This window comes from Pollicipes pollicipes, unplaced genomic scaffold, assembly GCF_011947565.3.
Source record: "Pollicipes pollicipes isolate AB1234 unplaced genomic scaffold, Ppol_2.1 Scaffold_7262;HRSCAF=8765_pilon_pilon_pilon, whole genome shotgun sequence".
NCBI lineage: Eukaryota > Metazoa > Arthropoda > Thecostraca > Pollicipedomorpha > Pollicipedidae > Pollicipes > Pollicipes pollicipes.
Window position 1 is genome coordinate 181597 of NW_023597055.1, and position 26273 is coordinate 207869.

Here is a 26273-nt window from a genome sequence, read left to right on the forward strand (position 1 = left end):
CCAAGCAGCGCACCATAGACTGACAGGGACCGCGAAGCAGACCGACAACGGTCACCGAAGCCACGCTCAGACCGAGAAGGAGGCAGCCTGCCCGGGTCCAACCGCACCAATCGGCGTCCGTCGTCCTCGTGGCCTCACCGCCCCGCGCCGCTGTGGACCAGCTCCACAGCAGCCGCCAGCCGGCTCCACGGAGCGGTGCGTGAGCGTGACGTCACGACTCCGTCACGCGCCGGTCGCCGCGTGCGTGCCAGACTCCGGACAGTGTGCGGACCGCGATGCCGGCCGATAAAGTCAGCGAGACGGGACTGGGCGAGGCGAGGCGAGGCGTGGCGAGGCGAGGGGAGGCGGCGCTTCATCTCGAGGCCGCTCGAGGCGCCTCGACTCGACCTCGCTGGCGCGCTCGCGGTCCCCAAACAGTGAGCCGGGGTAACGTGCCGAGAGCGGAGCCGGCCTGCAGAGCCGAGCAGAGCAGAGTGGCCGAATGACGCCGACGCACCCATAAAATCCGATCCTCATCGTTCATCTGACGGAGGGTCTAAAATCGAATTCCTAAAGCTTACGTAGCATACCCATGCCTAATCCATGCCTTCAGAGCTGGCAGCCAGCTAAATGTTTGCTTCCCCTCTCCCCACGCGATATCAAAGCTGCACGTAGGTTCGTGAGCTCCCCTCACAAGTCATCTCGGCGCCGGCCCGACTCCACGACCCCGCCCCTCCCGCCCCTCCCGGCCGACCGGTGGGCTCCGCGCCCCTCCCCAGTCCGTGCGCGCTCCGTCTGCCCAGCCCTGTTCCGGTGCGTCCCGACAAATCGCCCGTCGTCGGCACTGTCGCAGCGTGTCTGGCATTTGTCACCGGTGGTTCATTTGGCTCCGGCGGCGGCGGCGCGGCCGGCGAGACGGGCTGCGGCTTGTCGGTCAGCCGCCCGCGCGCGAGGCGCCCCAAAGCCGGCGCACGAGCGCTCGCCGACCGCCTGCGGCGGAAGGATGACGTACGGAGGAACAGAAAGGAGGACAAAATGGTCGGAGAGGACAGACCGGAGGAGAGGGGAGAAACAAACGCACACGCAGGTGTCCGCACATTGCAGCGCCCCGGTGGGCCTCACACGCGTTAACATACCAGCGCCGTGAGTCAGGGTCATCATCAATACCTCAACATCGCCCCCACAGCTGCCGGCGCCGGCCACTTGCCCGCCGGCTGTCCGGTGTTGTCACCGCGCGTCCCCCGTGACCGCGCGACGTCCGAGCGGCAGCGGGTTTTTACGGCGCGCCTCTCACGGCCGCGGCCGGGCCAAGGCGGGAGAGAGCGCGCGCACCTTGCATAACTCACCGCGTCATGGCCCACCGCCGCCGCTGGTCCGACCGAACCCGGCCGTCACGGCGCGTCACATGGCGCGGGCGGACCACGTCACGTCACGTCACGTCACGTCACGTCTAGGTACGAGTACACGCGTGCGCTGCCGTGCTGTGTGGTCGGCCCATCTCAAAGTGGTTCTGGAGACCAGCGGCACACACACGGCTTCCTTTCAAAGGTGGGAGAGGTCCGGCCAAATAAAGCCTAAAACCTGCTTACAAGAAGTTCGCACGAGGGTGCATAGTTCATACGAGACGCACGCTGCCTGGCCCTCCTTCCATGCCCAGCTGAACTCCGGCGATGGCAGAGACCGGTGACGACTGCCGTTGTGGATGGCGCGCGCTGCTAGGAACATCTCGCCGCCTGTCGGGAAACGAGGTTGCCGCGGCGGCGGCTTCCGCCGTTACCGGGTCAAGTCGAAGCTCAGGTCAAGGCCATCTTCGGACGGTGGCCCCGCTGCCCGGCGCGGCACGCCTGGAATGCTGCCGCCCCTCGGACGGAGGTACTCCGCATGATAGGCCAAAGATATTGATGGATTACGCGCGTTTTTCTTGAAGGCGTCGCCGTTCCGCGGCAAAATGCGTCGCTTTGCACACCCTATGCTGGAGTTGTGACCTTTGCCGCGATGCCCACGCGTGACCGGTCAGATTGATTTCACACTTTCCTGATATGTGGTCAGTTTTCCCAAACTTTGAAACGTTTGGTGAATGCAAGCCCGACCGATGACACACAGCAGCAAGTTCCGAGCATTTGCAACCGGGAAGGGCACAACCGAAAACGGAAACAGGGCGAGGATTTCCCATCGGAATACTGTTGTGCATGGATCGACACGCACACCCCAGCGGGTTTGTCGATGCACATTGATCCCTGCCGGTCTCGAACCTTACATCAGCGTTCGACCACGCTGTCCGCAGTCGCGGATCGGCACAGACATGTCAGACATATTTCCCAGACATGTCGCGCGCTGTATTCACTGGGCACAGCTCATGGCTGTGACGTCACGCTCAGCTTTGGCGACAAAAATCCCGCGGCTACAGCTGTGAACAGCGAAGCTACGTGCACTGCACCAACTGCAAAGCCGTCATCGCGTTCGTCCAGGGCATTCCTGCACGGAAGCGGGCCCGCCAACCATACACAGGAAAGCCGACGGAGGACTCTTGGGCGGTGAGAATCGCCACGAACCAGTGCATACTCCCACAGAGACGCGGCTGCGCCTGGACGAGTTTGCACAGCGGTGAAAACTGCGGCCTGCCGGTCGACCGCAGCAGCGACATTGCCGCACCGTTCCGCCGCTGTTTCGACGGTCTCCGAGGCCTCAACGGTCTCGCGCGGAGGCCGACACGCAGGCGCTCCCGCTCTGTCGAAATGCTGGCACAACCGTCGCGACAAAGACGTCTCAGAGTTGCGATGAAACGACAACATGCCGAGGCTGCTATGCATGATGCACGATGGCAGGCCGCATGGAAGCCATAAAGCACGACGGGCGATGAGCATTGCATGATCCTGCACGATGACCGCGCTGATCAACACACAGGCACGGTTCGTTTATGACATAACTCAACCTGCTGGGCACGCCTCTTTCCTTCTTCTCCCCCCCCCCCCTCTCTCTCTCTCTCTCTCTCCCACCACCGCCGCAACTCAGTCACGGCCTTTACCGCTGTCTTGGATGGGCCTACGTGCTTTGCCGCCGCGGTGCCGGCACTACTAAACGCGCCGCGCCCGCGGGCCCGCCCACTCTTGGCGGCCTGCTAGCGGCGCGCGCCGAGGACGGAGGGGCGGCCGCTGAGAACGGAGGAACAGCCGCTGAGAACGGAGGAACGGCCGCTGAGAACGGAGGGACGCGCGCCGAGGACGGAGGGACGGCCGGCAGCCACGCGACAAGCGGCGGCGGCGGCAGCGGCGGCGGCCGGCGGCCGGGAGCACGGCGCATGAGCGCGAGGACGAGGGCCGAGAGGACTGCGCGGTATAAGGCGGATGACGCGGAGTAAATGAGGACCCACACACGGAGCGACATGAGCGGCGAGGCGGAAGGATTGGTGAACCGGACGACGCATCCCTGGGGCTAGAGAGAACGCAATCAAACTTAACAGGAAGGATGACGTCACGCGAGATAATGAGATTAGGACGAGGTATGAACGATGACGGGTGCCAGGTGGTCTGACGAATGATTGGGATGCCACCTGCGAACTGTAAACCGCGATGAAGAGGGTCTTTAAAAGAAGACAAAAAGGGATGCAGGGGCGAGCAACGTCACAGAGAGAGAGGGGGAGAGAGAAACGAAGAAAGAGAGAGAGAGAGAGAGAGGGGGGGGGAGAGGGAGAGGGAGAGGGAGAGGAAAGAGGGAGACAGGGGGAGATAGAGGCGCCTCGCTTCAGCCGCATTGCAGCCACGCAATGAAAGTCACTTAACCGGACCGGCTTTTACCGGGCGTCATGTTTTTCAATCAGGACAGCCGAGTGAAAGTGTGTGCGGGCGCTACGTGCTCACGTGAGCAGAACAGGACTGCACCAGCGGCACTGACCGCCGGCCATCGGTCCGACCAAAGCCGCAGTCCCCCGACCAGCGGTCAGAGATCTGGTCTGAGACTTGCTGCAAGGAGCCGCGGACCACGGGCAGACCACTCAGGCAGCTGTCATCTGGCTGACAACGGACGGACCATGCTGCCAAAGGACTTGTACGTTCCAGCGGAGGTATTCTGGAATCGAAGACGCTGGGAAGAGTGCAGTACGGCTGGAGGCATAGGTGCTCGGCGTCGCGGCGCCGACAACTGCACTCTCGGGGATCAAAATCGTGACGAATGGGAGAGTTTGTCCGGGGATCAGTGCCGGGGATCACACTCTCAGACGAGCCGGCAAACAAAGCCGTCCCCCCCCCGCCCACCGGCGCCGCCAAAAGTTTGCCGCGTCCCGTCTCGTCTTACGCTACGTACGCTTGGCGCTGACGACGTCCTGTACGGCGCCACGCTAGGGCGTCACCGTCAAGAAGCACGCGCAGCTTGGAAGCCTGCTGAGAGGCCGGCTGTGACGTCACACAGACGGTGGTATTCGCGCGGTGAATCACGGGAGGGACGGCAGCGCTTTTTCATGGCGATGACCCTGGTTCTGATGAGTAAGTCTCGCGACTTGCGAAACAGCAATGCTGCGCAGGTGGTCAGACGTACTCTTAATATTGATTAAACCCTTGGTGAAAAAAAAATGGATGCTAGCTTTTATGGTCATGTGCATGAGAACAGGGTGACCGCGGGAAACGCCACATATTTGTCACGAAACTTCACATAGACAGTGATTGATACATGGAAGGAATTTTTCCGGACGTGGTTCCACTTGCTTTGTCTGACATGCTAAACCCGCGTGGCGACAGGCAAATGAACAATAGTCAAACAGTATACTGCGCCCGGGTGAAAATTCCCGTTTGATTAGGAGACATTCAGAGCTATAGCTTTTACCTCGAGGTCATTGAGAAAATGACATCACCGCGCCGGAGGTTAGCCGAGGTTTTAGCCAAGTGCCAGCAATCGAAAATGAGATAACAGACCCTGGCGAGCGTTTCAGCAGCAGCACAACCTAGCAATCACGTCCATCTCATCCACACGCGTCTGAGACGCCCCGATCAGCGGGCCGTGGGCGGCCGGTCTCGAGCCCCAGTCGTGCGTGCCTCTGGCCCTGAGCAGTGGCGGATCCAGCGGTGGGGGGGGGGGGGGCCGTGGGCGGCCGGTCTCGAGCCCCAGTCGTGCGTGCCTCTGGCCCTGAGCAGTGGCGGATCCAGTGGTGGGGGGGGGGGCCGTGGGCGGCCGGTCTCGAGCCCCAGTCGTGCGTGCCTCTGGCCCTGAGCAGTGGCGGATCCAGCGGTGGGGGGGGGGGGGGCAATGAGGCCATAGCCCAGAACAGTGCAAAATAAATGCTACTTCTCGCTGGGGTTGACTTCTGAGGGTCCTCCCTGGGGTTGACTTTCGGGTTTTTTACTGGGGTTGACTTCTGCAGTTCTCCCTGGGGTTGATTTCCCGGTGTTCTCCCTATGGTTGGCGTGTGGTCACAACAGCCCGGTTCGTAGCGTGATACCAGGACCCCTCCCAGATTCGACGCTCGACCTGTCTCTGACCTCCGCCGTGAGGCGCGTGATTTGCATCGTGGCCGCGCAGACCACGTGCGCAGCCGAGCGAACACGGGACGCCGAAACGGGCGAAAACAAACCAGATAAGCGGCGCAAAAAGCCCCTGTTTTGAGCGACCGGCGGTGTGGCGCCTCGGAGTCAACAGGGCTCGGACGTGGCTGTCCACCTGATGCCCGAGCTGGGTTGCCTGGGGACGCTCTGAGGCTAGGCCGCAAGCAGGAAAGGCAAACAACGCCATGTGAAAAAGGTTCCGCATCAGCCGGCGGCATCTGAGACGAAGCAAAGGCGGAAGTGGTTTGGCATTGTTCTTACATACGTGAGCTATAAACGGAGCCCCAGAAAAAAATAGTTGGATAGCTGGAGACCAGATCACGCCCCAATAAAGCAGTGCTTACTGCTGCAATGACTTTTGAACATTTTCAGTAGTTGCATTCAAACACTAAGAGCCAAAGACAGCACAGCGAGCAGAGGCCTTAAGGCCTTTACCAAGGCACACAAAACACCACTGACGACACGTGCCGTAGATTTTCCACAGACAGAACCTTAGTGTTTCATACGTCTACGTAGTGTGTTTTCCAGGCCTCAGATCGCGGTACAGACTGCATTTCTACATCCTTACAACGTCTCACTTTCACGTTACGTTTCACGCATGGATGGGATCTCAACCACAAACACACGCGGCGTCGCCCAAAGCTCCAACCGGCGTGGGGACGACCACGTTCCATCCCGGCTTCCACTGTCGCGCCAGAGTCCGCTGTCGCCGCCCTGAGCCCGCCTTCCCCCACGCCCTCCCCCTCCCTCCCTACCTCCCAGCTGGTGGACTCAACCGGATCATCGGGTGACTCACGCCCCTCACAGCGCGCGATGAGTCGCCGCGCGGGGGTCGGTGACGCGCGTCGATACGCCGACCGGCCGGCGCCTCCTGATCGATCTCGACCAGGCGTTTGACTTAAGTGGCATGCAACTGACGAGGTGGCTCGCGGGAAATGTCTAACAACGCTAATTCCGCATACGTGATCAAGTTTCCCTGCAGTTTTTGGCAACTCACGACAGTCTGAAATGTGGACCGTTTCAGTTTTACCTCAGAGTCAGTTTGCCTCAAAAGTGGTAATCGAGCTGTTGAAAACGTCGTCATTGCAGACGTGTAATTCGTTTATAAAATGAGCTCGTTAGAATTTAGACTGAAGTGTCAAATTCATCAATACGATCTGCAGCTATTCTCTCCCATCTCCACACATTATAATAAAGAGCGTTCACTGCGTAGTAGCGCGTGCGTCCTCCGTCCTCCGTCCTCCGTTCTCCGTCCACAGCCGTGCCGCAATGCTCGTCCGAACCGGCACAGCTCGGGAGCAACAGCGACAATGGTGGCATCGGACTTGGAGCCGGGGCGGGCGGCGGCGGCTCCTGCGGCCCCTCCCAACGGAGGGGCCGCCGGCCGGCTATTCCCGGCTGTTTGTCCTGACGCCACATCGATACACGGAGGGCCGGCGGGATCCCCCATACGCTAGGGGACGGCCCGGTGCCGCCGGAAGACGCCCAGCGCCGGAGACGCACCACCCCAGCTCTGAGCGGCTTGGGAAGTGGCGGCCTTGGAACTATGGTGGGCCTCTCAAAATGTTTGTTTCGGTTCATCAACAAAGCGTTTGGTTCGGTCGACATGTTGTCAATATATCAGCCCAAACGCTGCATTAACATAGCTACGAGTCCACAACTGCATTCTTCAAACATGTATTTATTGCCCTCCCCCCCCCCCCCCCGCCTTTGCCTCAACGAAGGTCAAGGTGCACCCTGGTGAGACGCACAACGAACACCACGGTGCACGGCGGAGGTGTCGCCACACGGCCAGTGTCCACCACGAGCAAGCGTTGTGCAAGAGAGCGCGCTGTGGACAATTCCCAAGCTTCGCGCCCGACACCAGAAGCACTTCACGGGGAGTCTGCGAAAGCCATCGCCTTACGATGGCGCGGCTTAACGATTTGTGATCGACGAGATAAACGTGCCGCCTTGCAGGCCTTGGGAGAACCGGCCCGATGGCGCGATCAGCCATAATTGCCCAGCGTGACCGGAGACGGAGCCTCAGTGATCACTCCCGAGTGGGATTTCAGTATTTCGGCGTCCCCCCCCCCCCCGACAGCCCCAACCGAAGAGACCTGCGAGGGCGCACGGCAGTTCTTCGGTCACCCCATGACAGGAGGAAACTCTCCATCTATGCGAAAATGTCGCCGGGTGGAGACCTGCGGCGGCCAGTCAGTCACGCTCTCGCCGTGCGACCCTGAATGCCCGCTGCCCGTTATATCGTGGGATGGCTACGGTAAAAAAGTCGCTAAACGGATTACTCCCGCGCCGCTGGCCCACCCGCTCCCTTCAGCAATGGTCGGGTCTGCGTGACTTACTGCAGCGGCGGCGGTGCACCGCAGTTCAGGAGCCGCAGAAGGAAACACGTACCCACCAGGATGCTGCTATCTTTACTACGAACTTCGTTCGATCGGCGATCTCCACGGGGCTGGTTTCAACGCTCGAAATAACGCCTCAGATCTTGCTCGAGGAAAGTTGCGTTGGTATCCACACACAGCAGCTACAGGGTCCACTCCGGCCGGTCGCCTTTTGAGCCCCATCCCCAAGCATGCCCTCCCTTAGCTCAACACGCGGACGCCTAATAACCTTCCTGCGCCGCGTTCCTAAACACGCCCGCAGGCTCACCGGGCCAATATCGCGTGTTTGCCGAGCGAATTCGGCGAGATTGCCTGCGGCCAATAACTCGCCGCGTCCCCGCCCGTTTCCCAAGCCGAGGCGGCGCCGCGGGGCGCGAAGCGGGGCGGTGCCCAGCGGCGCAGCATACCAGCCGGCGCCAGCGGCCGACACCGGCGTTGCAGTCGCCGCGTTCTCACGTCAGCTGCATTCTTCGGCGCCGTTCGGCCGGCCGGGGCGGCCGCCGGGACCGCCGGACCTTGGCAGCTGGATACCCAGCCGTGACCTCCGGCTGGCAGCCGGCGCAGAGGCACGCCCCGCCGCCAGCGACGAGGGGAGGGGGGTCAGTGTCATGCGGCGCACGCCCGCCGAGCTGCAGGAAGGGCGCGCGAGGAAAACGCGGTGCAGTGTCGGCCGAGAGCCGTCGGAAATCCCTCACGGCGCCACCTCGCCGGGTGCAAAACTGTTGACCGCATCACCGAAACCGGAGTGAGGTGCCGTTACTCTGGTAGGTGAGGCGAGTCTGAGTCTTGCATGACTTCGCACATTGACGTCAGGGCGAAGGCAGATCGCCCTCCACAGGCGCTTCGCAGAAACGTCGAAGAGAGGTTTTGACACTTAAGAGCGGGGCTGCAGCCTCGAAAAACGAGTACTGAGGCTAAATAGTGAAAAATGTCGAAACCTATCGCAAGAATACACCAAGAAACCGCTCTGTCCCGAAAGCTGGCCCCGTTCTAGAGCTAAAAAAAGGCTCCAACTGAATAGGAAACTACACCGCTGCGTCATAGTATATACCTTTTTACATAGCACGCGTGCAGTAGGGCGTACCGCACACCGGTATGGATGCATCCCTATCATTATGACATGTTATGAAGCATCAACGGAAAACGCGAGCCATGGCCCTCGTTCCATCACAGCATACACCGACTTGGCTGGTGGAGCATATCAACACCGCCTGCAGCGGGGCACCAGACGGCCGCTGGTGTGACCCAATCACCCGGTTTGTCGCGGCAGCGCCCGTTACAAAGCCGCGGCGCCGTCGTCGCCCGCCAAAAACCAGTTCCGAGCGACATCGCGCGCCGTCTCTACCGTGCCGCTCAGCTGAGCTCCCGCCCCCTCCCCGGCGGAGGGGGGGGGGGGAGGGCAGGGGCGTTACGACATTTCGTTCGGGGAAAACGCCAGTCACGGTGTGACGAGGCTTGGGCGCCGGGTCGTGCCGGTGTGGGGACGGCGGTCACGGCTTGCACGGGAGCGAGCGAATACCGGCCGCGAGGCCAGCGCCTCCACAGCCAAAGTCCGCGCGCCGGCCCAGGCCGGGCTGGCCGGGCCACGACACGGCCAGGTGGCGAGACGAAAGCGCCGGTCAGCTCTGAGAATGCCCGCCTGAGCAGCACGTGCATGGACTGATCCCAAGGGAATGCTCCGTGCCCCTTGTTATTGTGCTGGCATCGCACCCCGATTTCTGGAGCGCACGGATCATGAGCGGCGCCAGGAGGAAGTGAGCGGGCGGCGCGGGCAGGCATGAGGACGTAAGCGCGCCGCGCGAGCGGACCTGAGGACGTGGGCGGGCGGCGCCTGCTCACGACGGACTGTAAAGTTCGTCTCTGGACGAGGCGGCTGTCGCCAGACCGTGAGGCGGACAACGGCGACCGCGGCTCCCGATTAACTCTCACCTCACTTTTCACGCAAACTCGGCTCGGACCCGCACGGCAAAGACACTCCCAAGCACCCGTTCGTCACTCGCCACCGCCCTGCGATGACGCCTCTTCGGGTTGCAGGCCGGCCGGACGACCGAGCGCTCGCCACCGGTGCGGCGGCCGCCACCAAAGCAAACCACGCCGGCGACGAAGGGCCTGCTCGGGTGTATAGGCGCTGCCGACACGTGACCGGCATACCACGAGCCGCGTGGCGGCCTTCCGACGGAGGCCGGCCGGCCGGCACGAGGAGGGCCCACTATTTGGGCGGCGGACGAGACCCTGGCGAGTTGGGCAGCACCGCGGGCCGGCGTCGGGGGGAGGGGGAGGGGGCGGGGGGGACGGCAGGCAGAGATGAGAAAAGGTAAGGCACGCGTGGGCTGAGCCAGACACGGACGGCTGGGAGATCTCGAGAGAGATCTAGATCTCTGGCTGGCTGTGTGGGACAGAGACAGGCAGCCGGTCAACAGACTGGGACAGAGGCCGACAGACGGGCAGAAGGATACGGAGAGGCACGTCGCTGGCTGGAGCTAGCGACGCTTGACCGGGCATTACAAGTACGTGCCACGGTCACCAGGCATTCAAAGCACTCGCACCAGCAGTGGACAATACCCCAATGTGTCCGGTCCTGGAACGAATCCAGACAAAAGCCCGAGCAAGGCAGCCTGGATTCGGGGTCAAAGTTCGACGCACCAGCGGGATGCAAAGCGATGATGAAACACCGATGGCCACCATGAAGCGTGCAGTGTTCAGTACGACTGCATCGCGCTCCAGTCGCTGGAGCAGGCGCCGCCACACCACGCTACGGACTCGAGAATCTCAGCGAGCCCGGACTCCGCCGGACTGTTTCGGGTCCGACCGTCGATACGGCCCGGCGGAAATACCGGAGTGGCGCATCCGCCGGCACGTCTCAAGGCCGCGCAGATGAGGACGGGCTTAGGTATACCCCTCAGCGTGACTCGGAGGAGCAGTGGGCGCCGAGAGGTGCAAACCCACGTCGGGTCCGCTCCCGACACGGCTCCATGCATCGACGTCCGACGAGTGGTTGGAGAGAGGTGGGCAGCTCGCAACACTAAAGCTGGAAGCCGGTGGTTCATCGGCTAAACTTTGCCGGACCATAGCCGGCACTTGCTTCAAGTAGCTGAGTCCGCGCGACTGAGTCAGTCCGCGCGACTGAGCCAGTCCCGAACGGTGGGCCGGCTGAAGCTCAACCAACACCTCTGGTTTTCGCGGTCCCAGAAGGATCACCGCGTCACGGCGCCGACTATCGACACTTCAATCACCGGTCGCTAAATCCCCCCCTCGGCGCCGTCCAGCTGCTCCGTGACCTTGGCGACCTTGCCCACATCTGGGCCGGCACAAGTGTCGCCCCCCCCCCGTCCCCTTCCCCCGTCCCGAAGCGGTGCGGTGTCCAGCAAGCCAGCTGTGCCGGGTGGCACGCCACAAAAACGGATGGCGAGTTTATGCTGACCCGACACGCTCTTTGTCCGGACAGGGCACAGTTGTGTTCCAACAGCGCACAGGCGGTGTTCAAACGAGGTGAGCGGAGGGGGGGGGGGCGGCCCAGCCGGCCGCCCAGCGCGATCTGACGCCTCGGCTGTCGCACCGAATGGTGGCGTCACAGCACTTGGCACGCGCTGTGCGCTTGGTGGTGGGCCCAGCTGGCACCGGGTCTGGCGCCTGGCGCACGACCGCCGCCGCCGCCGGTGGAGGCTTCGCGCAGAGTTCGCCTCAGCGCCTCGGCGCCCCGGCGGGCAGTACAGCCAGCAGGCGGCGCGAACCTCTGCTTCCAACGTGAAGCCCGCCGCAGCTGGTTGAAGGTGCGGAAAACACCACCGGCGGTGGATCAGAACCGACGGCAATCAAGCACCACACGGCAACTGCACACAGGGAAGTGCGCAGAAGTTAGCAATGAGAAGGAGGGGACGCTACTCAAAATGCTCATGAAAAGCCCCAGCAAAAATTGCCTACATGGCGTGAAGCAAGGCTACATGTTTTCGATTTTTTGAAGTTTACTTCTATACCTCGAATTTTTCATCATTATGTGTTCACGCACACACATATTGATGGTGAAAACACCCAGCGCCCGCGGTAGTTCCGACATTATTCGTCTGGTAGGACTGGGGCGCACAGGACACCACATAAGAGTTTCGATGGCTGCGTCTCCAGTCTGATCAACTAACTCGTCATCAGCCCGTTTTTCGCCCACAACTCTGCCGACCGTCGCGGCGCCGCGGCAGTTTCTCAGAGCCGTCCTCCCACACTTCTGTCAGCAGTCCAGCAGCGCCCCCCCCCCCCCCCATCCCCATACGGGCCCCATCGGAAACCGAGAGCGCTCGCACCAGGAGGTCGCCGCCTTTGACGGAGCGTAGCGGCCCTAATGACACTGGTGTTGACACGGGCACGCCGGGACCGGCACGGGGACCGCGAGGGTGTGGGTGAGGCGACAGCTGGCGACAGCCGACACCGGCCCCATCAGGGTTCCGTCTCAAGAGATACTGACTAAGAAGCCACGCATGAGCCTCCCATCTTTCCTCCTACTGTCTATTTTCGGTCAATGCCACGATATGCTACCTGGCGCCAGGCGACGAGACAGCGAACACTTTAAGAGCTTCAAAGCACTTCATCAGTGTCCGCATTTCAAACAGCTAATGTCCGTATTTCAAACAGCTAACTCCTTCAGCTGTTACAAGCTCCAAGAACTACACACAACAGGTGCAACACCTCGCGAACTTAAACCGTCTCCGCAAGCTCGGTGGGCTGCTGCTGTCAGCACACGAGTGCACCACGAGAACACGCCAGTGGCAAACGGTCCAGCTTCCCCATCGCACGTCAGAGGCAACTCGCCTCCACACATACACGGCACACGCCAGCGCAGCCACGAGTGGCGACCTCGAAAGACCATGACCGTAGCCTGGTCGCCGTTCGCCGCTGGTCCCAGCGGCCGGCTGCCGGTCGCCGCTGGTCCCAGCGGCCAGCCGCCACTCGGCGCCGGTCGGCCCGCTACGCCGGCGGAACAGAGTGGGCCGCGGCCGAGGAGAATCAGGCATCTGCGCGCCGCTAGACGTCCGGTGCCGTTCTTGTGTCACCGACCCGCCCGGCCGCCGGCAGTGGGAGGGAGGAGCCGAGAAACAGGGAGAGAGGCCGAGAGACAGGGAGAGGGAGAAACCGGGAGTGTTCCGAAGGAACAGAAAGACGGCGCACTGCACAATATATTCAAAGAGCAATGTCAACAAGCGTCACGACTCTCCTTGGCACAGCTTGACATCACGTGTCTCAATTATCATAGTTTCGCATTGCTACATGACATTGCCACGTAATGCACGGTGTGGGACAGGCTGCGTTCGTCTTCATTTTTTCGGCGACAAGTATCATCTGACAATGGTCAGTCGGGTATGACGCATGCATGCACGACACGGTGCCATGACACCGGTGTAAGACGAACACAACGATTGCTAAGAGGACAGACAGGCTCAACCGTATAAGGGCTTTTACGAAACAAAGGCGGCAGTCCAGCATGTAGCCCGGCGAAAGCAACACGGTGGTTAACACGAGACCAACATAAAAGCGGGAGAATCGTACACTAGGGCGTCATGAGGCGACACTCATAAACAATGAAACGGAGAAAGTGAGCCCAGGCACCCCCACAAGGCGCCACATTGTGAGAATAACTGCGCTACTGTTTGGTGATGTGCTGCTGTTTGATGAGGGGCTGTTGGGGTTTGGCAGCTGCGACTACAGTGCCGAATTACACGCGCGGTGGGTACCGCTGTTTTGTCGACGCTGCACGCATCAACAGGACAATGCAAGACGGCAACTGGGAACCGCTTTCTTCATCCGATATTTCAGTACTCTCTGTCTCAACACAAAACAGCAGTGGCAGGGCCGCTGATTCGCACAGAAGCCACGTCATCAGACTGATTGATGACGTCATCAGACGCCATCAGATGTGCAGCGTACGGCGCCTGCAGGTGTCTTCCACGGCAGAGGCCTGCCTTAGCACGAGGCGGGCGCTCGGCGCGCGGTGAATCACTCGCCCCCTCGCTGGTCCTGTGGCTGCGATGGAAACCCCGAGTCCCACCCGCGCCTGTCAGCTCCTGATGTGCTGACTCACGGCTCGTAAGCTGCCGGTTCCAGGGTCGTTCGTTCGCCGGTGTCACGCGCACAGCTGGAGGGACGGGGTTTCGGGCAACTCCAGCTTCGAAATGCTAGTAGCCTGACCGCAGCGGAGCGGAACAGTCAAAAGTGACATTGAAGGGTTTCTGATTCTCGCAAGCGCCCACATCCTTTGCACGCCGCCTCCTCAGCACACGTGCTCCGTACGCACGGTGCATCCCGGGCCCGCGTCCGCCTCCACAGCACATACGGCACGTGCTCCACCCACGTGGCAGCGCCGAGGAGCGTGTTCCACCGCACGAGCTCTCCACGGCGTGCCGTCCACCCGCCTCCCTCTCCTGGACACGTGCCTGTCAAGACTCCAGCCTCATTCCCCGCCCGGCGCGGCCGGTTTCTCCCGGATTCGGCGTCGCCGGGCGCTCGCTCGCCCGGCCTTCGCGCGTCGCCGACTGCACGCCCACACGCGGCGGCCACTGCGCGGCGCGGCTTATACGGCGCGGCCGGTCCAACATCGCCCTAGTGTGCGCCGTCTCGGCCGCGGGGCTCAAGTCTGTTGGGAGGGCTCGAGTCACAGATTCCGTGCGTGTCACGTGGGGCTCGAGTCACAGAAGACTCCGTTGGGGCTCGAGTCACATCCTCCGCGAGGCTCGAGTCAGACTCCGCGAGGCTCGAGTCAGACTTCGTTGGGCCCGAGTCAAAAACTCCGCGGGACTCGGGTCACAGACTTCGTTGGGCTCGAGTCACAGACTCCGTGGGGCTCGAGTCACAGACTCCGTGGGGCTCGAGTCACAAACTCCGCAAGGCTCGAGTCACACACTCCGCGGGACTCGGGTCACAGGCTCCGCGGCGGCCCGAGTCACAGACTCGGCAGCGGCTCGAGCCACAGGGCCAGCTGCGGCGCTGAGAGTCAGCTGGAGCCGCAGAGGCAGCAGAGCCAGTCCCGTCGCTGTCCAACTCTCCAGCTGACGCAGCACGACGCCAAGACCACGTCCGACAGCGGGGGGACGCGGTCCCAAGCACGCGGCGGTGCAATAGTGAACAGCTAGGGAAAGGGGAACAAGAGAATGCAATCGTGCAGCGATTCTAGCATCTAATGGATATTTAATGTAGTCGGAAACACAACCGCTCTGCTCCCACAGCACCCGCAGCTATGCGAAAAAGTCGTTACCGGGACGCGTCCGAATACGCAATCAGGTGACGCACGGGGCGAGGCCACCCACACTTCATCGCTGGAAGTGGCGAGGTCTTCTGCCGGCCAACTGCCGCTCCCCTTCTCCCTGGGAGCCGCAGAGGGGGGAGGGGCCAATCGGCTCACTGGCAGGAGGGCATCCCTCCCCTGAAGGCTGGTCCGATCAGCTGGCTACCACTGGTCCCCCACGGTGGACGGCGGGGGAGCTCCTCACTCCATTCCACAGTCGTCAGCTGATCCAGCGGCCAGCTGTCAGACCAGGGGTGCGCGCGGGGAGAGGCTGGCCACCAAATCACCACCGCAGCCCTCCCGTCAAGGGAGCTCAAGCGGCTTTCAATGACAGGCCATTAAATCGTCACAAACGGTCATAGACGGATCGAGTCGTGCGTGCAGGCTGAACATTTGCCAGACCCTCCCCCTTCCCGTCCCTCACTGCCAGGTGAACGCCGAGCACGACCACGCGCCCGCCGGCGGCTGTCTGCCGGCTGCCTGCCCACGGCGACAGGTGAGCGTCACGACCAGTGCGAAGGTCACCCGCGGTGGTGCCCGGCGCTCCGCTGCCGCGCAGGACTCAGCTGTCCGCGAGAGCGTGGTTATCACCCCGTGTTTGAGATTAGGGGATCAATCGTGGCTGGATCGGTCAAAATGGAACGCAGGGGTACAGCGTGGCCTGCGAGTAACATTATGATGGGAAAAGCGTGAGCAGCGAGTATTGTGCGGACCACTTTTTACCTCTTCAAACGAAGCAAAACTATTTTGGGGGAAAATGAGGCGAGTCTCCACCTGCCGTTGTTATTCGTGACGGTGACAAGATCTGCGCGGCGAAATAGCCGCGGACGTTGTCTGGTTTTGTCTGGACGTTGTCTGGGATTGTTTGGACGTTGTCTGGGTTTGTCTCGACGTTGTCTGGGTTTGTCTCGACGTTGTCTGGGCTTGTCTCGACGTTGTCTGGGCTTGTCCCCGACCGAAGCCAAGCAATGGGGAGGGGAAACAAATCCGGCCAAACGCTCCTCCATGCAGTGCCATCCGCGTTCGCGTCGGTCACGTGACTGCAGCCCCCGGCCGAGGCGTGGTTCACGTGACCGGCGTCTGGCCCACGTGACGGCGGCCGCCGGTCGCGCCGCGCACTACGTGACCGGCGCTGATGCCGGTCTTCATCGGCCGTCCCGCCGGGGGTCCCGCCGCGGGGCACTCCGTGTCGGCCAGTCACTTCTCTCCGCCCATCCAACGCCGGCGGCCCCATCAAATAAACCCCCAATTACCGCTCGAGCCGCGCCCGCCTTTGTTGCTGAAAGGCCTGAGCAAAGTGGATCGGGTCTGCCCCGAGCGAGTTAGCCACTTGGAGCGCTCCCGGTGGAGCACTGGTATCGCGGCCGTCCCAGTCGATAAGTGACTGCGACCAGAGACGTCCGCGGGGTCAAAACAGCCGACGACACCCGGGTCCGGGTCAACCAGGTCAGGTGCTGGTCCTCCATCTCCAGCATAGCGTTGTGTTGGCGGCACCTCTGAGATGGGGGACGGGGAGGACATTGGGTTTAAAGTATTTTCCCCATGGCTAACGGTTAAGTTGTCCGAAGATAGACGCCAATGCCCCTACACTCTCCAGTCCCCTCTTCTACCATACCCTGCTACGGCCCAGAGGAAGGCATTTCCTTTCCACGCTGCCGCAGGCGGCGGGTGCTTGCTTCATCTTCTACCGCTCACGTTCTATTTTTCAGCGGGCCGGTCGCAAGCTGGCTGGCTGGGAGGCTCGCAAGCTGGCTGGCTGGCTGGGACGCGAGCTGGCCTCTAGGTAAGCGGCTCACGTGCGCGGGGGCTCCTACTCAGATGAGCCGCACCGGACCGCCGGACCGGACCGCCGGGACGCCACGCTGAGTCGGCACCGACCGGATCCATGCCGGCGCGAACCGGATCCATGCCGGTGCGGACCGGATCCATGCCGGCGCGGACCGGATCCATGTCGGCGCGGACCGGATCCATGCCGGCGCGGACCGGATCCATGCCGGCGCGAACCGGATCCATGCCGGTGCGGACTGGATCCATGTCGGCGCGGACCGGATCCATGCCGGCGCGGACAGGATCCACGTCGGCGCGGATCGGGTCCATGCCGGCGCGGACCGGATCCATGCCGGTGCGGACCGGATCCATGCCGGCGCGGAACGGATCCATGCCGGCGCGGACCGGGTCCATGTCGGCGCGGACCGGATCCATGCCGGCGCGGACCGGATCCATGCCGGTGCGGACCGGATCCATGTCGGCGCGGATCGGGTCCATGCCGGCGCGGACCGGATCCATGCCGGTGCGGACCGGATCCATGCCGGCGCGGACAGGATCCACGTCGGCGCGGACCGGATCCATGCCGGCGCGGACAGGATCCACGTCGGCGCGGATCGGGTCCATGCGGGCGCGGACCGGATCCATGCCGGTGCGGACCGGATCCATGCCGGCGCGGACCGGATCCATGCCGGCGCGGACCGGGTCCATGTCGGCGCGGACCGGATCCATGCCGGCGCGGACCGGATCCATGCCGGTGCGGACCGGATCCATGCCGGCGCGGACCGGATCCATGCCGGTGCGGACTGGATCCATGTCGGCGCGGACCGGATCCATGCCGGCGCGGACAGGATCCACGTCGGCGCGGATCGGGTCCATGCCGGCGCGGACCGGATCCATGCCGGTGCGGACCGGATCCATGCCGGCGCGGACCGGATCCATGCCGGCGCGGACCGGGTCCATGTCGGCGCGGACCGGATCCATGCCGGCGCGGACCGGATCCATGCCGGTGCGGACCGGATCCATGTCGGCGCGGATCGGGTCCATGCCGGCGCGGACCGGATCCATGCCGGTGCGGACCGGATCCATGCCGGCGCGGACCGGATCCATGCCGGTGCGGACCGGATCCATGTCGGCGCAGATCGGGTCCATGTCGGCGCGGAGCGGATCCACATCGCCGGCGCGACCGGACCCATCGCGGCGACACGGGTGACACCGAATCCTGGTTCAGACTCCGACCCGGCTCTCCGTGCGCCGGATCCGAACATGTGAAACGGTGCAGTTAACCAGATTTTGGCACTCGGCGTTGATCAGATCTGGACCAATGCCGGATCTGAACATGGAGCATCTACGAAACCGACACTGATGAACCGGACAAGGACCAGGTCCGATCTGGACCAGGCTCTGACAGAGGCTTGATCCGGACAATGACCAGAACTCATCACAACCGGAACCGAGTGCACACCAATTCCGAACACAAACCAGATCCGAACACTGAGAGCATCCAAGCACCAGCTAAGCACGGACATGGACAAGATCCGACATCTAGCGCGGACATCACGCCACAGACCAGATCCTGTCAGATCCCGCAGCGGACCGTGGACGCGATCCAACCATGAAGTCTATCCAACCGCGGACCCGATCCAACCGTGGAGCCTATCCAACCGTGGACCCGATCCAACCGTGGACCCGATTCAACTGAGGGTCACGCCGGGGCAAGCCGCGCGGTACCCAGCCCCGGAACACAACCCATTCAGCGGCTGCGGCTGCGAGCTGTGCATGAAGTGTAGTATCGCGTCGCCCGTACGCGCCCTTGGGCCGCCACAGGTCGCACTTGCAGGACGTCCAGGATCGCAAACAAACAGCGCGTCCGCACCAGCCGCAGCGCGGCGCCGGCCGGCCGCCCGAGCGCGCCAGCGCGCCAGCACGTCGTCACACGTCTGCCGCGTCCGCGCCGCCTCAGCCGCGCTGCGGCGTAATGCCCGCGGCCACTTGTCGGCATCATTGCCTGGTTACCGGCGGCGGAGACGGCGAGCCAGACGGCGCGCTGAGGCAGCCGCGCCGGAGGTCCCGCCGCCCCCGTCTGCTTTGCATCGGCGCGCGCGGTCTGCGCCTGTCCGCGCCTGTCCGGGCCTGACCGGGCCTGACCCACTGCGGGCGGCGTCAGCTGATCGCGGCGGCGCCGGCCGCCAACAAAGGCTTCGTCCGTTACCATGGCGACAAGGGCGGCCGGCGGCCGGTCGCGGCGCGGAGCCCAGAAAAATGGGCCGGCGATGGTGTGGAGAGCGGTCGTCTAAAAGCGGGTGGAGCCGGGCGGTGGGACGGAGACATTCGGGCCGCTGTGCGCTGATCTGGTGCGCACGAACGGACCACAGTCGGGTATTAATTCCCGGACCCGAGGCTCATGAGAACTTTTGGTCAATCGTCCTTCGAAATAGATATTTGCGGCTTAAGGGTCTGTATTAAAATAATTAATTAAGCTTTCGGTAGGATGGAAGACAGATAAACCATGTCAACCGGGCTGCCCTTTAGAGATGACGTTTCCGAGATTTAAAAAGCAATGTTATCCAGCCTGACGGTGCGAGATTATGGCACTCCGGGGTTTAAAAAGCTATGTTATCCGGCCTAACCTTTTCAGAACAAGTTCCCCAACGTCAAGTTCCCTAACGTTTCAAAGACGTGAAAATCACCGAAGCTCCTGATCCTGCACCGGACGCTGGGAGACAAAGGCGAAGAAGGGAACACGACCACAGACAGAGCATCCACACTATTGAGCCGTACATGATGGTGCTTGGAGGGTGGGGATGCTTGGAGGAGGGATCATCGCGCAGAAGCCAGTGTCTGCCCTTCCCGTCTCCCGTCGCCGCATGCTCACCGGGCGGCCCGTTCCCTCCGCGTACCACAGACCGCGTTCCGCGGGGGCGTAGCACCTGTATTTGAGACACGAACACCCATACTAAACAAGGGATTTTTCTTGTGTCTGTCGGCGGATATCAAGGCATCGGGAGAAGAGTATGATGAAGGATGCAAACAGACGAGAATAAGGATGGGATGTAGGAATGATAAGGTAGAGAAATGAACACGGCGCTGGAGACAGTGCTTATGCCGCGCTGCCGCCGGCGTGAGACGCCGTCCTGGAAACCTGCCCGCTTCCCTCGCGCCCACGGGAGACCGACCCTAGTCGCCCTCACACGCTTCACGCTTCCTACAGCACCAGCTCCGCCGTCACAAAGGGGGGGGGAGGGGGGAGGCGATGGCGCGTCCCTGCCGAATCGCCTTACACAGACATCGATCGACTCAGAAGTCTAAGCGTGTAGGTATTTCTAAACATCCACAGCTTTCTATAACAAATTTCTAGGGCGAAAATTTAATTATATGTCGCTTAAATGTCGTCACAACTTCTATGACGAAAATAAACATCTTTCACGTCGCATCAACTTGTACATGAGAAACAATTATGACGCCCCACGCGCCTTCCTTCCCCGGGACAACGGAGCTAGCGGAGGTTGGGCGGTGGGATCGCTTCCCCCCGGCCCCTCTCCCCACCCCTACGGCACGCGAACGACGACTAACTACCACACTGAGCCAATCGCGAGGCCTCGTCGGAGACCGCCGACCCGTTTCGCTGTTTGTATGGCTAACAAGACCAGCCCTCGTCCGCCCGCCGCGTCGAGGGCGTTCCATTTAGAAGTTAGTAGCGCCGTGGAACTTTCGACCACCAGGGTCCCGTCCGGTTTTCTGGCGCGGTTGTGGAGGCCAGGCTGGTTCCGAGCAATGCACCTCTCCTCCCAGCAAGGTAGCCACAGCCTATCTGCGCACAATATGTCTAAGGTACCGCACAAGCATTGAGGGAGTTCTGAATGTCCCTCAATGCCCAGGGTCCCCAGCCATGCGTAGAATACACACCTCTACGATACGCAACGCCGCCATTCTGGCTCAAGGTGATCGCGTCCAGTTTACTGACATCACGCTACGTCGGCATGTAAATGCAGTCGCCGCGATCAGTCCGACTATCTGATCTCGGGTGAAGCGTGTCAGGGGCAGTCGGGACCGGAAATGTCGCCGTCTCCTCCGGCACGCCGCTCCCGGCCCACGGCGCCCCTCCCCCTCCCCGCCGCCCGCCCCCTCCTCCCCCTGAATAGCAGCGCGAGGTCCAGCACACGGGGCCGACCTTGCGCCGCGTCCAGCACCGCCGATTTACGACGTCGCAGGTCTTCGGTCCACCGCAGGGGAGAAGTGCCGGACGCGGGATAATGGGCGGGGCGCCGGCGCCGCGGAGCCGCGCACAATCGGGCAAGGTCGCCCCGCGTGACCTTCCAACGGGCCCCTCGCGCACGAGAGGGGGCGGCCCGGCGGGCCAGCGGCGCGCACAATACCCCCCGGCTGGCACGACTCCCGGGATGGGTCCTCGCTGTTGGCGCGGCTGCACAAGTTGGACGGAGATGAATGTCCGAATTAGGTCGCACGGATTACCGGATATCTCCCCCCCCCCCCTTGGCACACAATCCGCCTTTAGAACGGACTCCGGAGCAGCTTGCCCAGAAAGGAGGAGGACTGTGTCAGGTGTAGGTCAACCTTGGTTTTAAAAGACCCGAAGCTGTGCCCGGTGCCCACGAAGCGGGATCGCTGTTTATAACAGGCTAGTGCTGCCACGAGCCCTTGAGATATAACGCACAAGGAGCTTCGAAACCAAAAATGGAGATCACATGTTCGCTGGGACATGAGATCTTTCTGCACGAAAGCTGGCCCTATCGGTATGCACCACGTCACGTAACAAAGACAACAGCTGGACGTCCAAGCCCACCACTGCACACTCCCTGAACCTCGCCACCAATAGGCAACTGCATGCCCACCCCTTTCCCAGCGCCCAATTGCTGCGTATGAGCGTACCACCGCTCCCCCTCCGTAACACCCCCGGCAGCTGACACCTATCAGCCGGAGGAGCAGAGACACAGGGCCCACCAAACACGGCACCCGCTGTGAGTCCCGCGGGCGGCCGGCCCTGGATGAAGAGCTCGACAAACACTGGCCACACGGCCAGCACTGTGCTGTCCCCACACAGCACGCACTGTGCTGCCCGAACACAGCGGCGCGCTCTGCCATGAGATAAGTCCACCGCCAACATCGCGGTAACAAGGCCACTTCTAGAATGCTCGCAGAGCTCCCAGGCCCTCTGCGCTCAGGGCGAGGAGACGCGTGGGGGAAAAGGACCTTTACTTTGCTTTTAAGTAGTTATTGAGTTGGTGCATACGGGATCTGCGGCGGTACATTATCGTTAGCGTTATTAATGTTTCTCTTTTCAGTGCTGCGAAACGGCTACTTAAGTCCGGGCCGTGTTATCCTCCGTCCATCCTTACGTCAGCCATCATTGATTGCAGAGTCGATATCACGAGCCCCGCGCTCCCAGGAGCCCATCCCTGTCGCTGCCATGACATCGGACGGAGCGCACGGACGTCCAAGATCCAGTGCCGCCCTCCGTGCGGGGACGGAACGCAACAGTCTCCAGCCCTGCCCCCCTGGGAGCACGCGTTGTGGCAGTCCCGCCGCGCCGGAATAACCGCGGGAGTGCGACGTACGGGAACAGCAACGGCGCGCGGGAGCAACGCCGTCCCGGCGGAGGAGGGGAGGCCGAGGACGGATCGGCAGACGAGAGAAACTCGTCGCTTCAGGTCCAGGAGAGGGGGGCCGATCACCACGCGCTCACAGGCTCAGCAGCACCGCTCGCGACGCAGTGCGGGTCTCGGACGAAGCCCAGTGGCGGCCGTCGCTGTCGTCGGCAGCGACGCACGCGCAGGACAGACGCTGCTTTAGTTGGCAGGCCCGCGGCCCGGCGGGAGTTGCTGCGGGTGACACGGGCCGGCTGGGGCGTCCCGCACCCCAGGGAGAGTCGAGCAGGGAGGCGGCACGCAGCCACGAGACGACCGGGGAGGGCAGGGGCGCAGCCAGGTCGGCGCTGGGGAAGGGCAGGAGCGACGGGCAGGACGGACTGGCTACGAGCGAGCAGGAGCAGCCAGGGCGAACAGCGAGGCAGGACAGGGCGCATCCAGAACATCAGCGAGAGAGGACAGGGACACAGTTCGCAACTGTGACGACAGTCGTGGGCGTGCACTAAAGGAACGCTGACCGTTCCGCCGCTGGTTGTCGGCTGTGGCGCGACCGATGATGCAAATCTGAGCGTGGTCACCGGGTGCGGCAGTTTTTCGCCACACCGACCGTGACGTTCGTGACATGTTGAAGTTTGGAAACGGGACAGGGTCGAAATATTGTTACCCAAGACGCCGCCGTGTCTCACTCATTGGCTGCGTAACACACAAAATTTCACGGGGCTACCGTTTTGGAAGAAGAAATTACATGCGTCATGCAGCGAAAGGCTCCACTGCCAAATGAGCCGGCCACGCTGATAGGTCCCCCCCCCCCCCCCATATCCAGCCTGCCGCGTGCGCCTCTGTTCCGCCCGAGGGCGTAGCCAGCGGCGAAGCTCCGGTGGCCGACGCGCCGGGCACCTGACCCAGCGGAAGGTGATCGCCGCCGACCGCCACCCGGCACGGCCGAAACACGACCCCGGCTGGCCACAATGTGACGGCCAGCCGGGGGCGTAGGAGTGCGGGAGGGCACGACCCCCCACCCCAATGACCTGAAAAACCGCCCACTCTTGGTCGCATCGTGTGAGAGCTTGGTCATATCCATTGGTATTCTTCTCGGTGTCTCGACCACTGCACGCCAATGCGGTGATCTACGTCATCGCTGGCACTTCATGGCGGGACTGGTGGCGATGTGCGCCACGTGGCTTTTCAAAACTAGTTCCTTCACAATGACTGAAACGCGGTGAGGGGTGCCGATACAGAAGCCAAGAGGCGGACGGACTTGTAACTAGGTTTCTCTGCTAACTTCCTCCCCCAACAACATCCCCAGCCAGTTCCAAAGTTCTCAGGTTCCCACGTTCTTCAAAGGCCTTCCCATTTCAGCGCGCGACTCGTCGTCCCTGGCGGCTGGCTCAGCTGACTGTCATGTCAGCCAGCTGACTGTCCGGCGGCGACAGGCCCGCTCGGCGGGGGTCAAGAGGTCACCCGCGGTTGCCGCCGCGGCTCGTGGCCTGGGACGGGTCACCGGGCATCGCTCACGGGGTCAGGGTGTCGACTGCGCCGGCGCGACCAAGCCATGATTGGATAACGTGTTAACGACAGTATTATAATAATATAAAATCTCGCTCCCCGTGTAAACGACGGTCCAGCCTAAGCTGATCTGAACTGCCACCCGTGGGTCTACTGAATCATGTGGCTAAGAACCCACACAAGTTTCCCAGCAGGTATGACGGCTCGACCAGCTTTTTTCAACGCTGGACTAGCTACGAACTCACATAGGTTTCGCAGCAGGCACAACGGCTCGCCAAGCTTTTTTCAACGCTGGGCTGTCTTTTCAGAACGGTTTTGTTCTCGCCATGCTGTTGCCGTTACCAATTACACTTGTAACGATTCAAAGTGATGTCCATCCCGTTTTGACGAAAAGCCAGACAATCACCGTTCAGTGGACATCCAGCTCTCGCATGAAGGCGCGCTATCTACAAGCGCCCCGTGCCGTGTACCGCAACACAGGGCAGAACTTAACCTCAGGGAGCGACCAGCACAATAAGTCTCGGGCCAGAGCCTCCGGACTACCGACGGCGAACTACCGCCGAGAGCCCGACAGTCCTGAGGCCGTTCTAAGGCTGTCCTCAGGTCGTTCTAAGGCTGTCCTCAGGCCGTCCAGGGGCTGTCCTCAGGCTGTTCTGGGGCTGGCCTGAGGCCGTCCTGGGGCTATCCTCAGGCCGTTCTGGGGCTGGCCTGAAGCCGTTCTTGGGCTGTCCTGAAGCCGTTCTGTGGCTGTCCTCAGGCCGTCCTGGGGCTGTCCTGAAGCCGTTCTGGGGCTGTCCTGAAGCCATTCTGGGGCTGTCCTGAAGCCGTCCTGGGCTATCCTGAAGCCGTTCTGGGTCTGTCCTCAGGCCGTCCTGGGCTATCCTGGGGTCGTTCCCACATAACGCGACGCCCGCCGCCGCAGACATGGAAAATGAGCCGCTATGTCATTGGCCAGCCTACCCAGTGGTGAAGCGGGACCACTCTTCCCTTCCGCCATCCTCAGCTCAGCAGCGAGCAGTGTCCAGCGCCGCGCCGTCTCGCTGACGTCAGCGCAGCGCCTCGCGCGACTCAGCTGCGCACACGGCGGCGCGTAGCTCGCTGAGTGCTGAGCTTAATTCGCTAGACTCGGCTCGGCGACGGCTCAGCACGTCTAGCAGTTCGGCACGGCCCCGCCTCGCTGTCCGAACTTCGGCCTAGCGTCGTCGTGGCAGGGTCAGCTCAGCACTAGTTTGAGCAACGCGGCTGCATCGGTGGCCTGCAGGGCTCCTCGGGAAGAACGTCGCCTGAGGCCGTCATGGGCTGCGGGCCGCCTTCAAACCGTGACGCATCGTCCGGCCCGGCGCCCGTTCGCCGTAAATTAGACCGCTGCTGTGTTTAATTCCCGGCCCGCCTAATTTCCGTGACGTCACGGCCTCCTTCGCCGCAGGATATTTTCATTATGCGGCGATGTTTTCGGATAAGACCGGTGTCGCTGCGCTCCGCCGCCGCCAACCACAGGTTACCATTAACACCCAGCCCGACACTGTTGACAGGGTAACAACCCGTTACCCTGGAAACCAGGCGCGCACCCAGGGCCGAAGCTGAGGGGAAATCAACCTCCCCTAGCTCAGTAAAAATACATGGTTGGGTGTCTCCAATTTGCATCCGCCAGGTGGGCACCCGACGCCCCCACTCTGGATTAGCTGGGCTCGCCCCTGTTCAGACACTCCGCAAACACGGCGCCCGTTCGACCTGCTGCGGAGGCGGAGGCGGCGGCGGCGGCCATACGCCCCGTGACCTACCTTCGTCCGCCCATGGCCGCCAGGTTGTAGCCGTCGCCGAAGCAGAGCGCCGGCCGCTGCGGCGAGCCGGGAGGAGGCACGTACGGACACCGGCCGGCCGGCGGCGGCAGCGGCGGAGGCGGCGGCGGCGGCGCGGGCGGCGGCGGCGGCGGTGCGCCGCGGCTCGCCCCGTGCGGCAGCGTCGAGTACGGCGGTGGCACGTGCGAGTTCAGAAGGTCCGGCAGGGGCGTGCCGGCCGCCGGCGAGCGCGCCGCTGGCGCCGGCGCCGGCGTCAGCGGCGGCGGCCGGCGGCTGCCGGTGCGCTCGCGGCGCTCACGGCGCTCGCGACGTCGTTGCTCGCGTTCGGCGTCGGCCGGCGGCGCCTCCGTCTGCGTGTCGGTGGAGCGGCGCTGCGGCGGCGCCGGCGGTGCCGCGCCCCGCGGCGTGGCCGCGCCCACGGAGCTCGTGTCGCTCGCCGCTGT

General features: G+C 62.6%; 1 protein-coding gene across 1 annotated transcript in view; it reads right to left on the reverse strand.

The window, feature by feature from the left end:
- Nucleotides 1-25917, reverse strand: part of LOC119114324 (uncharacterized) — an 80119-nt gene extending 54202 nt beyond the window's left edge. Inside the window, exon 1 of the mRNA XM_037238519.1 lies at nt 25813-25917. Coding sequence (XP_037094414.1) covers nt 25813-25826 — 14 coding nt within the window. The 5' untranslated portion in view covers nt 25827-25917. The remainder of the gene's footprint in view (nt 1-25812) is intronic.
- Between the last annotated feature and the right edge of the window lie 356 nt (nt 25918-26273).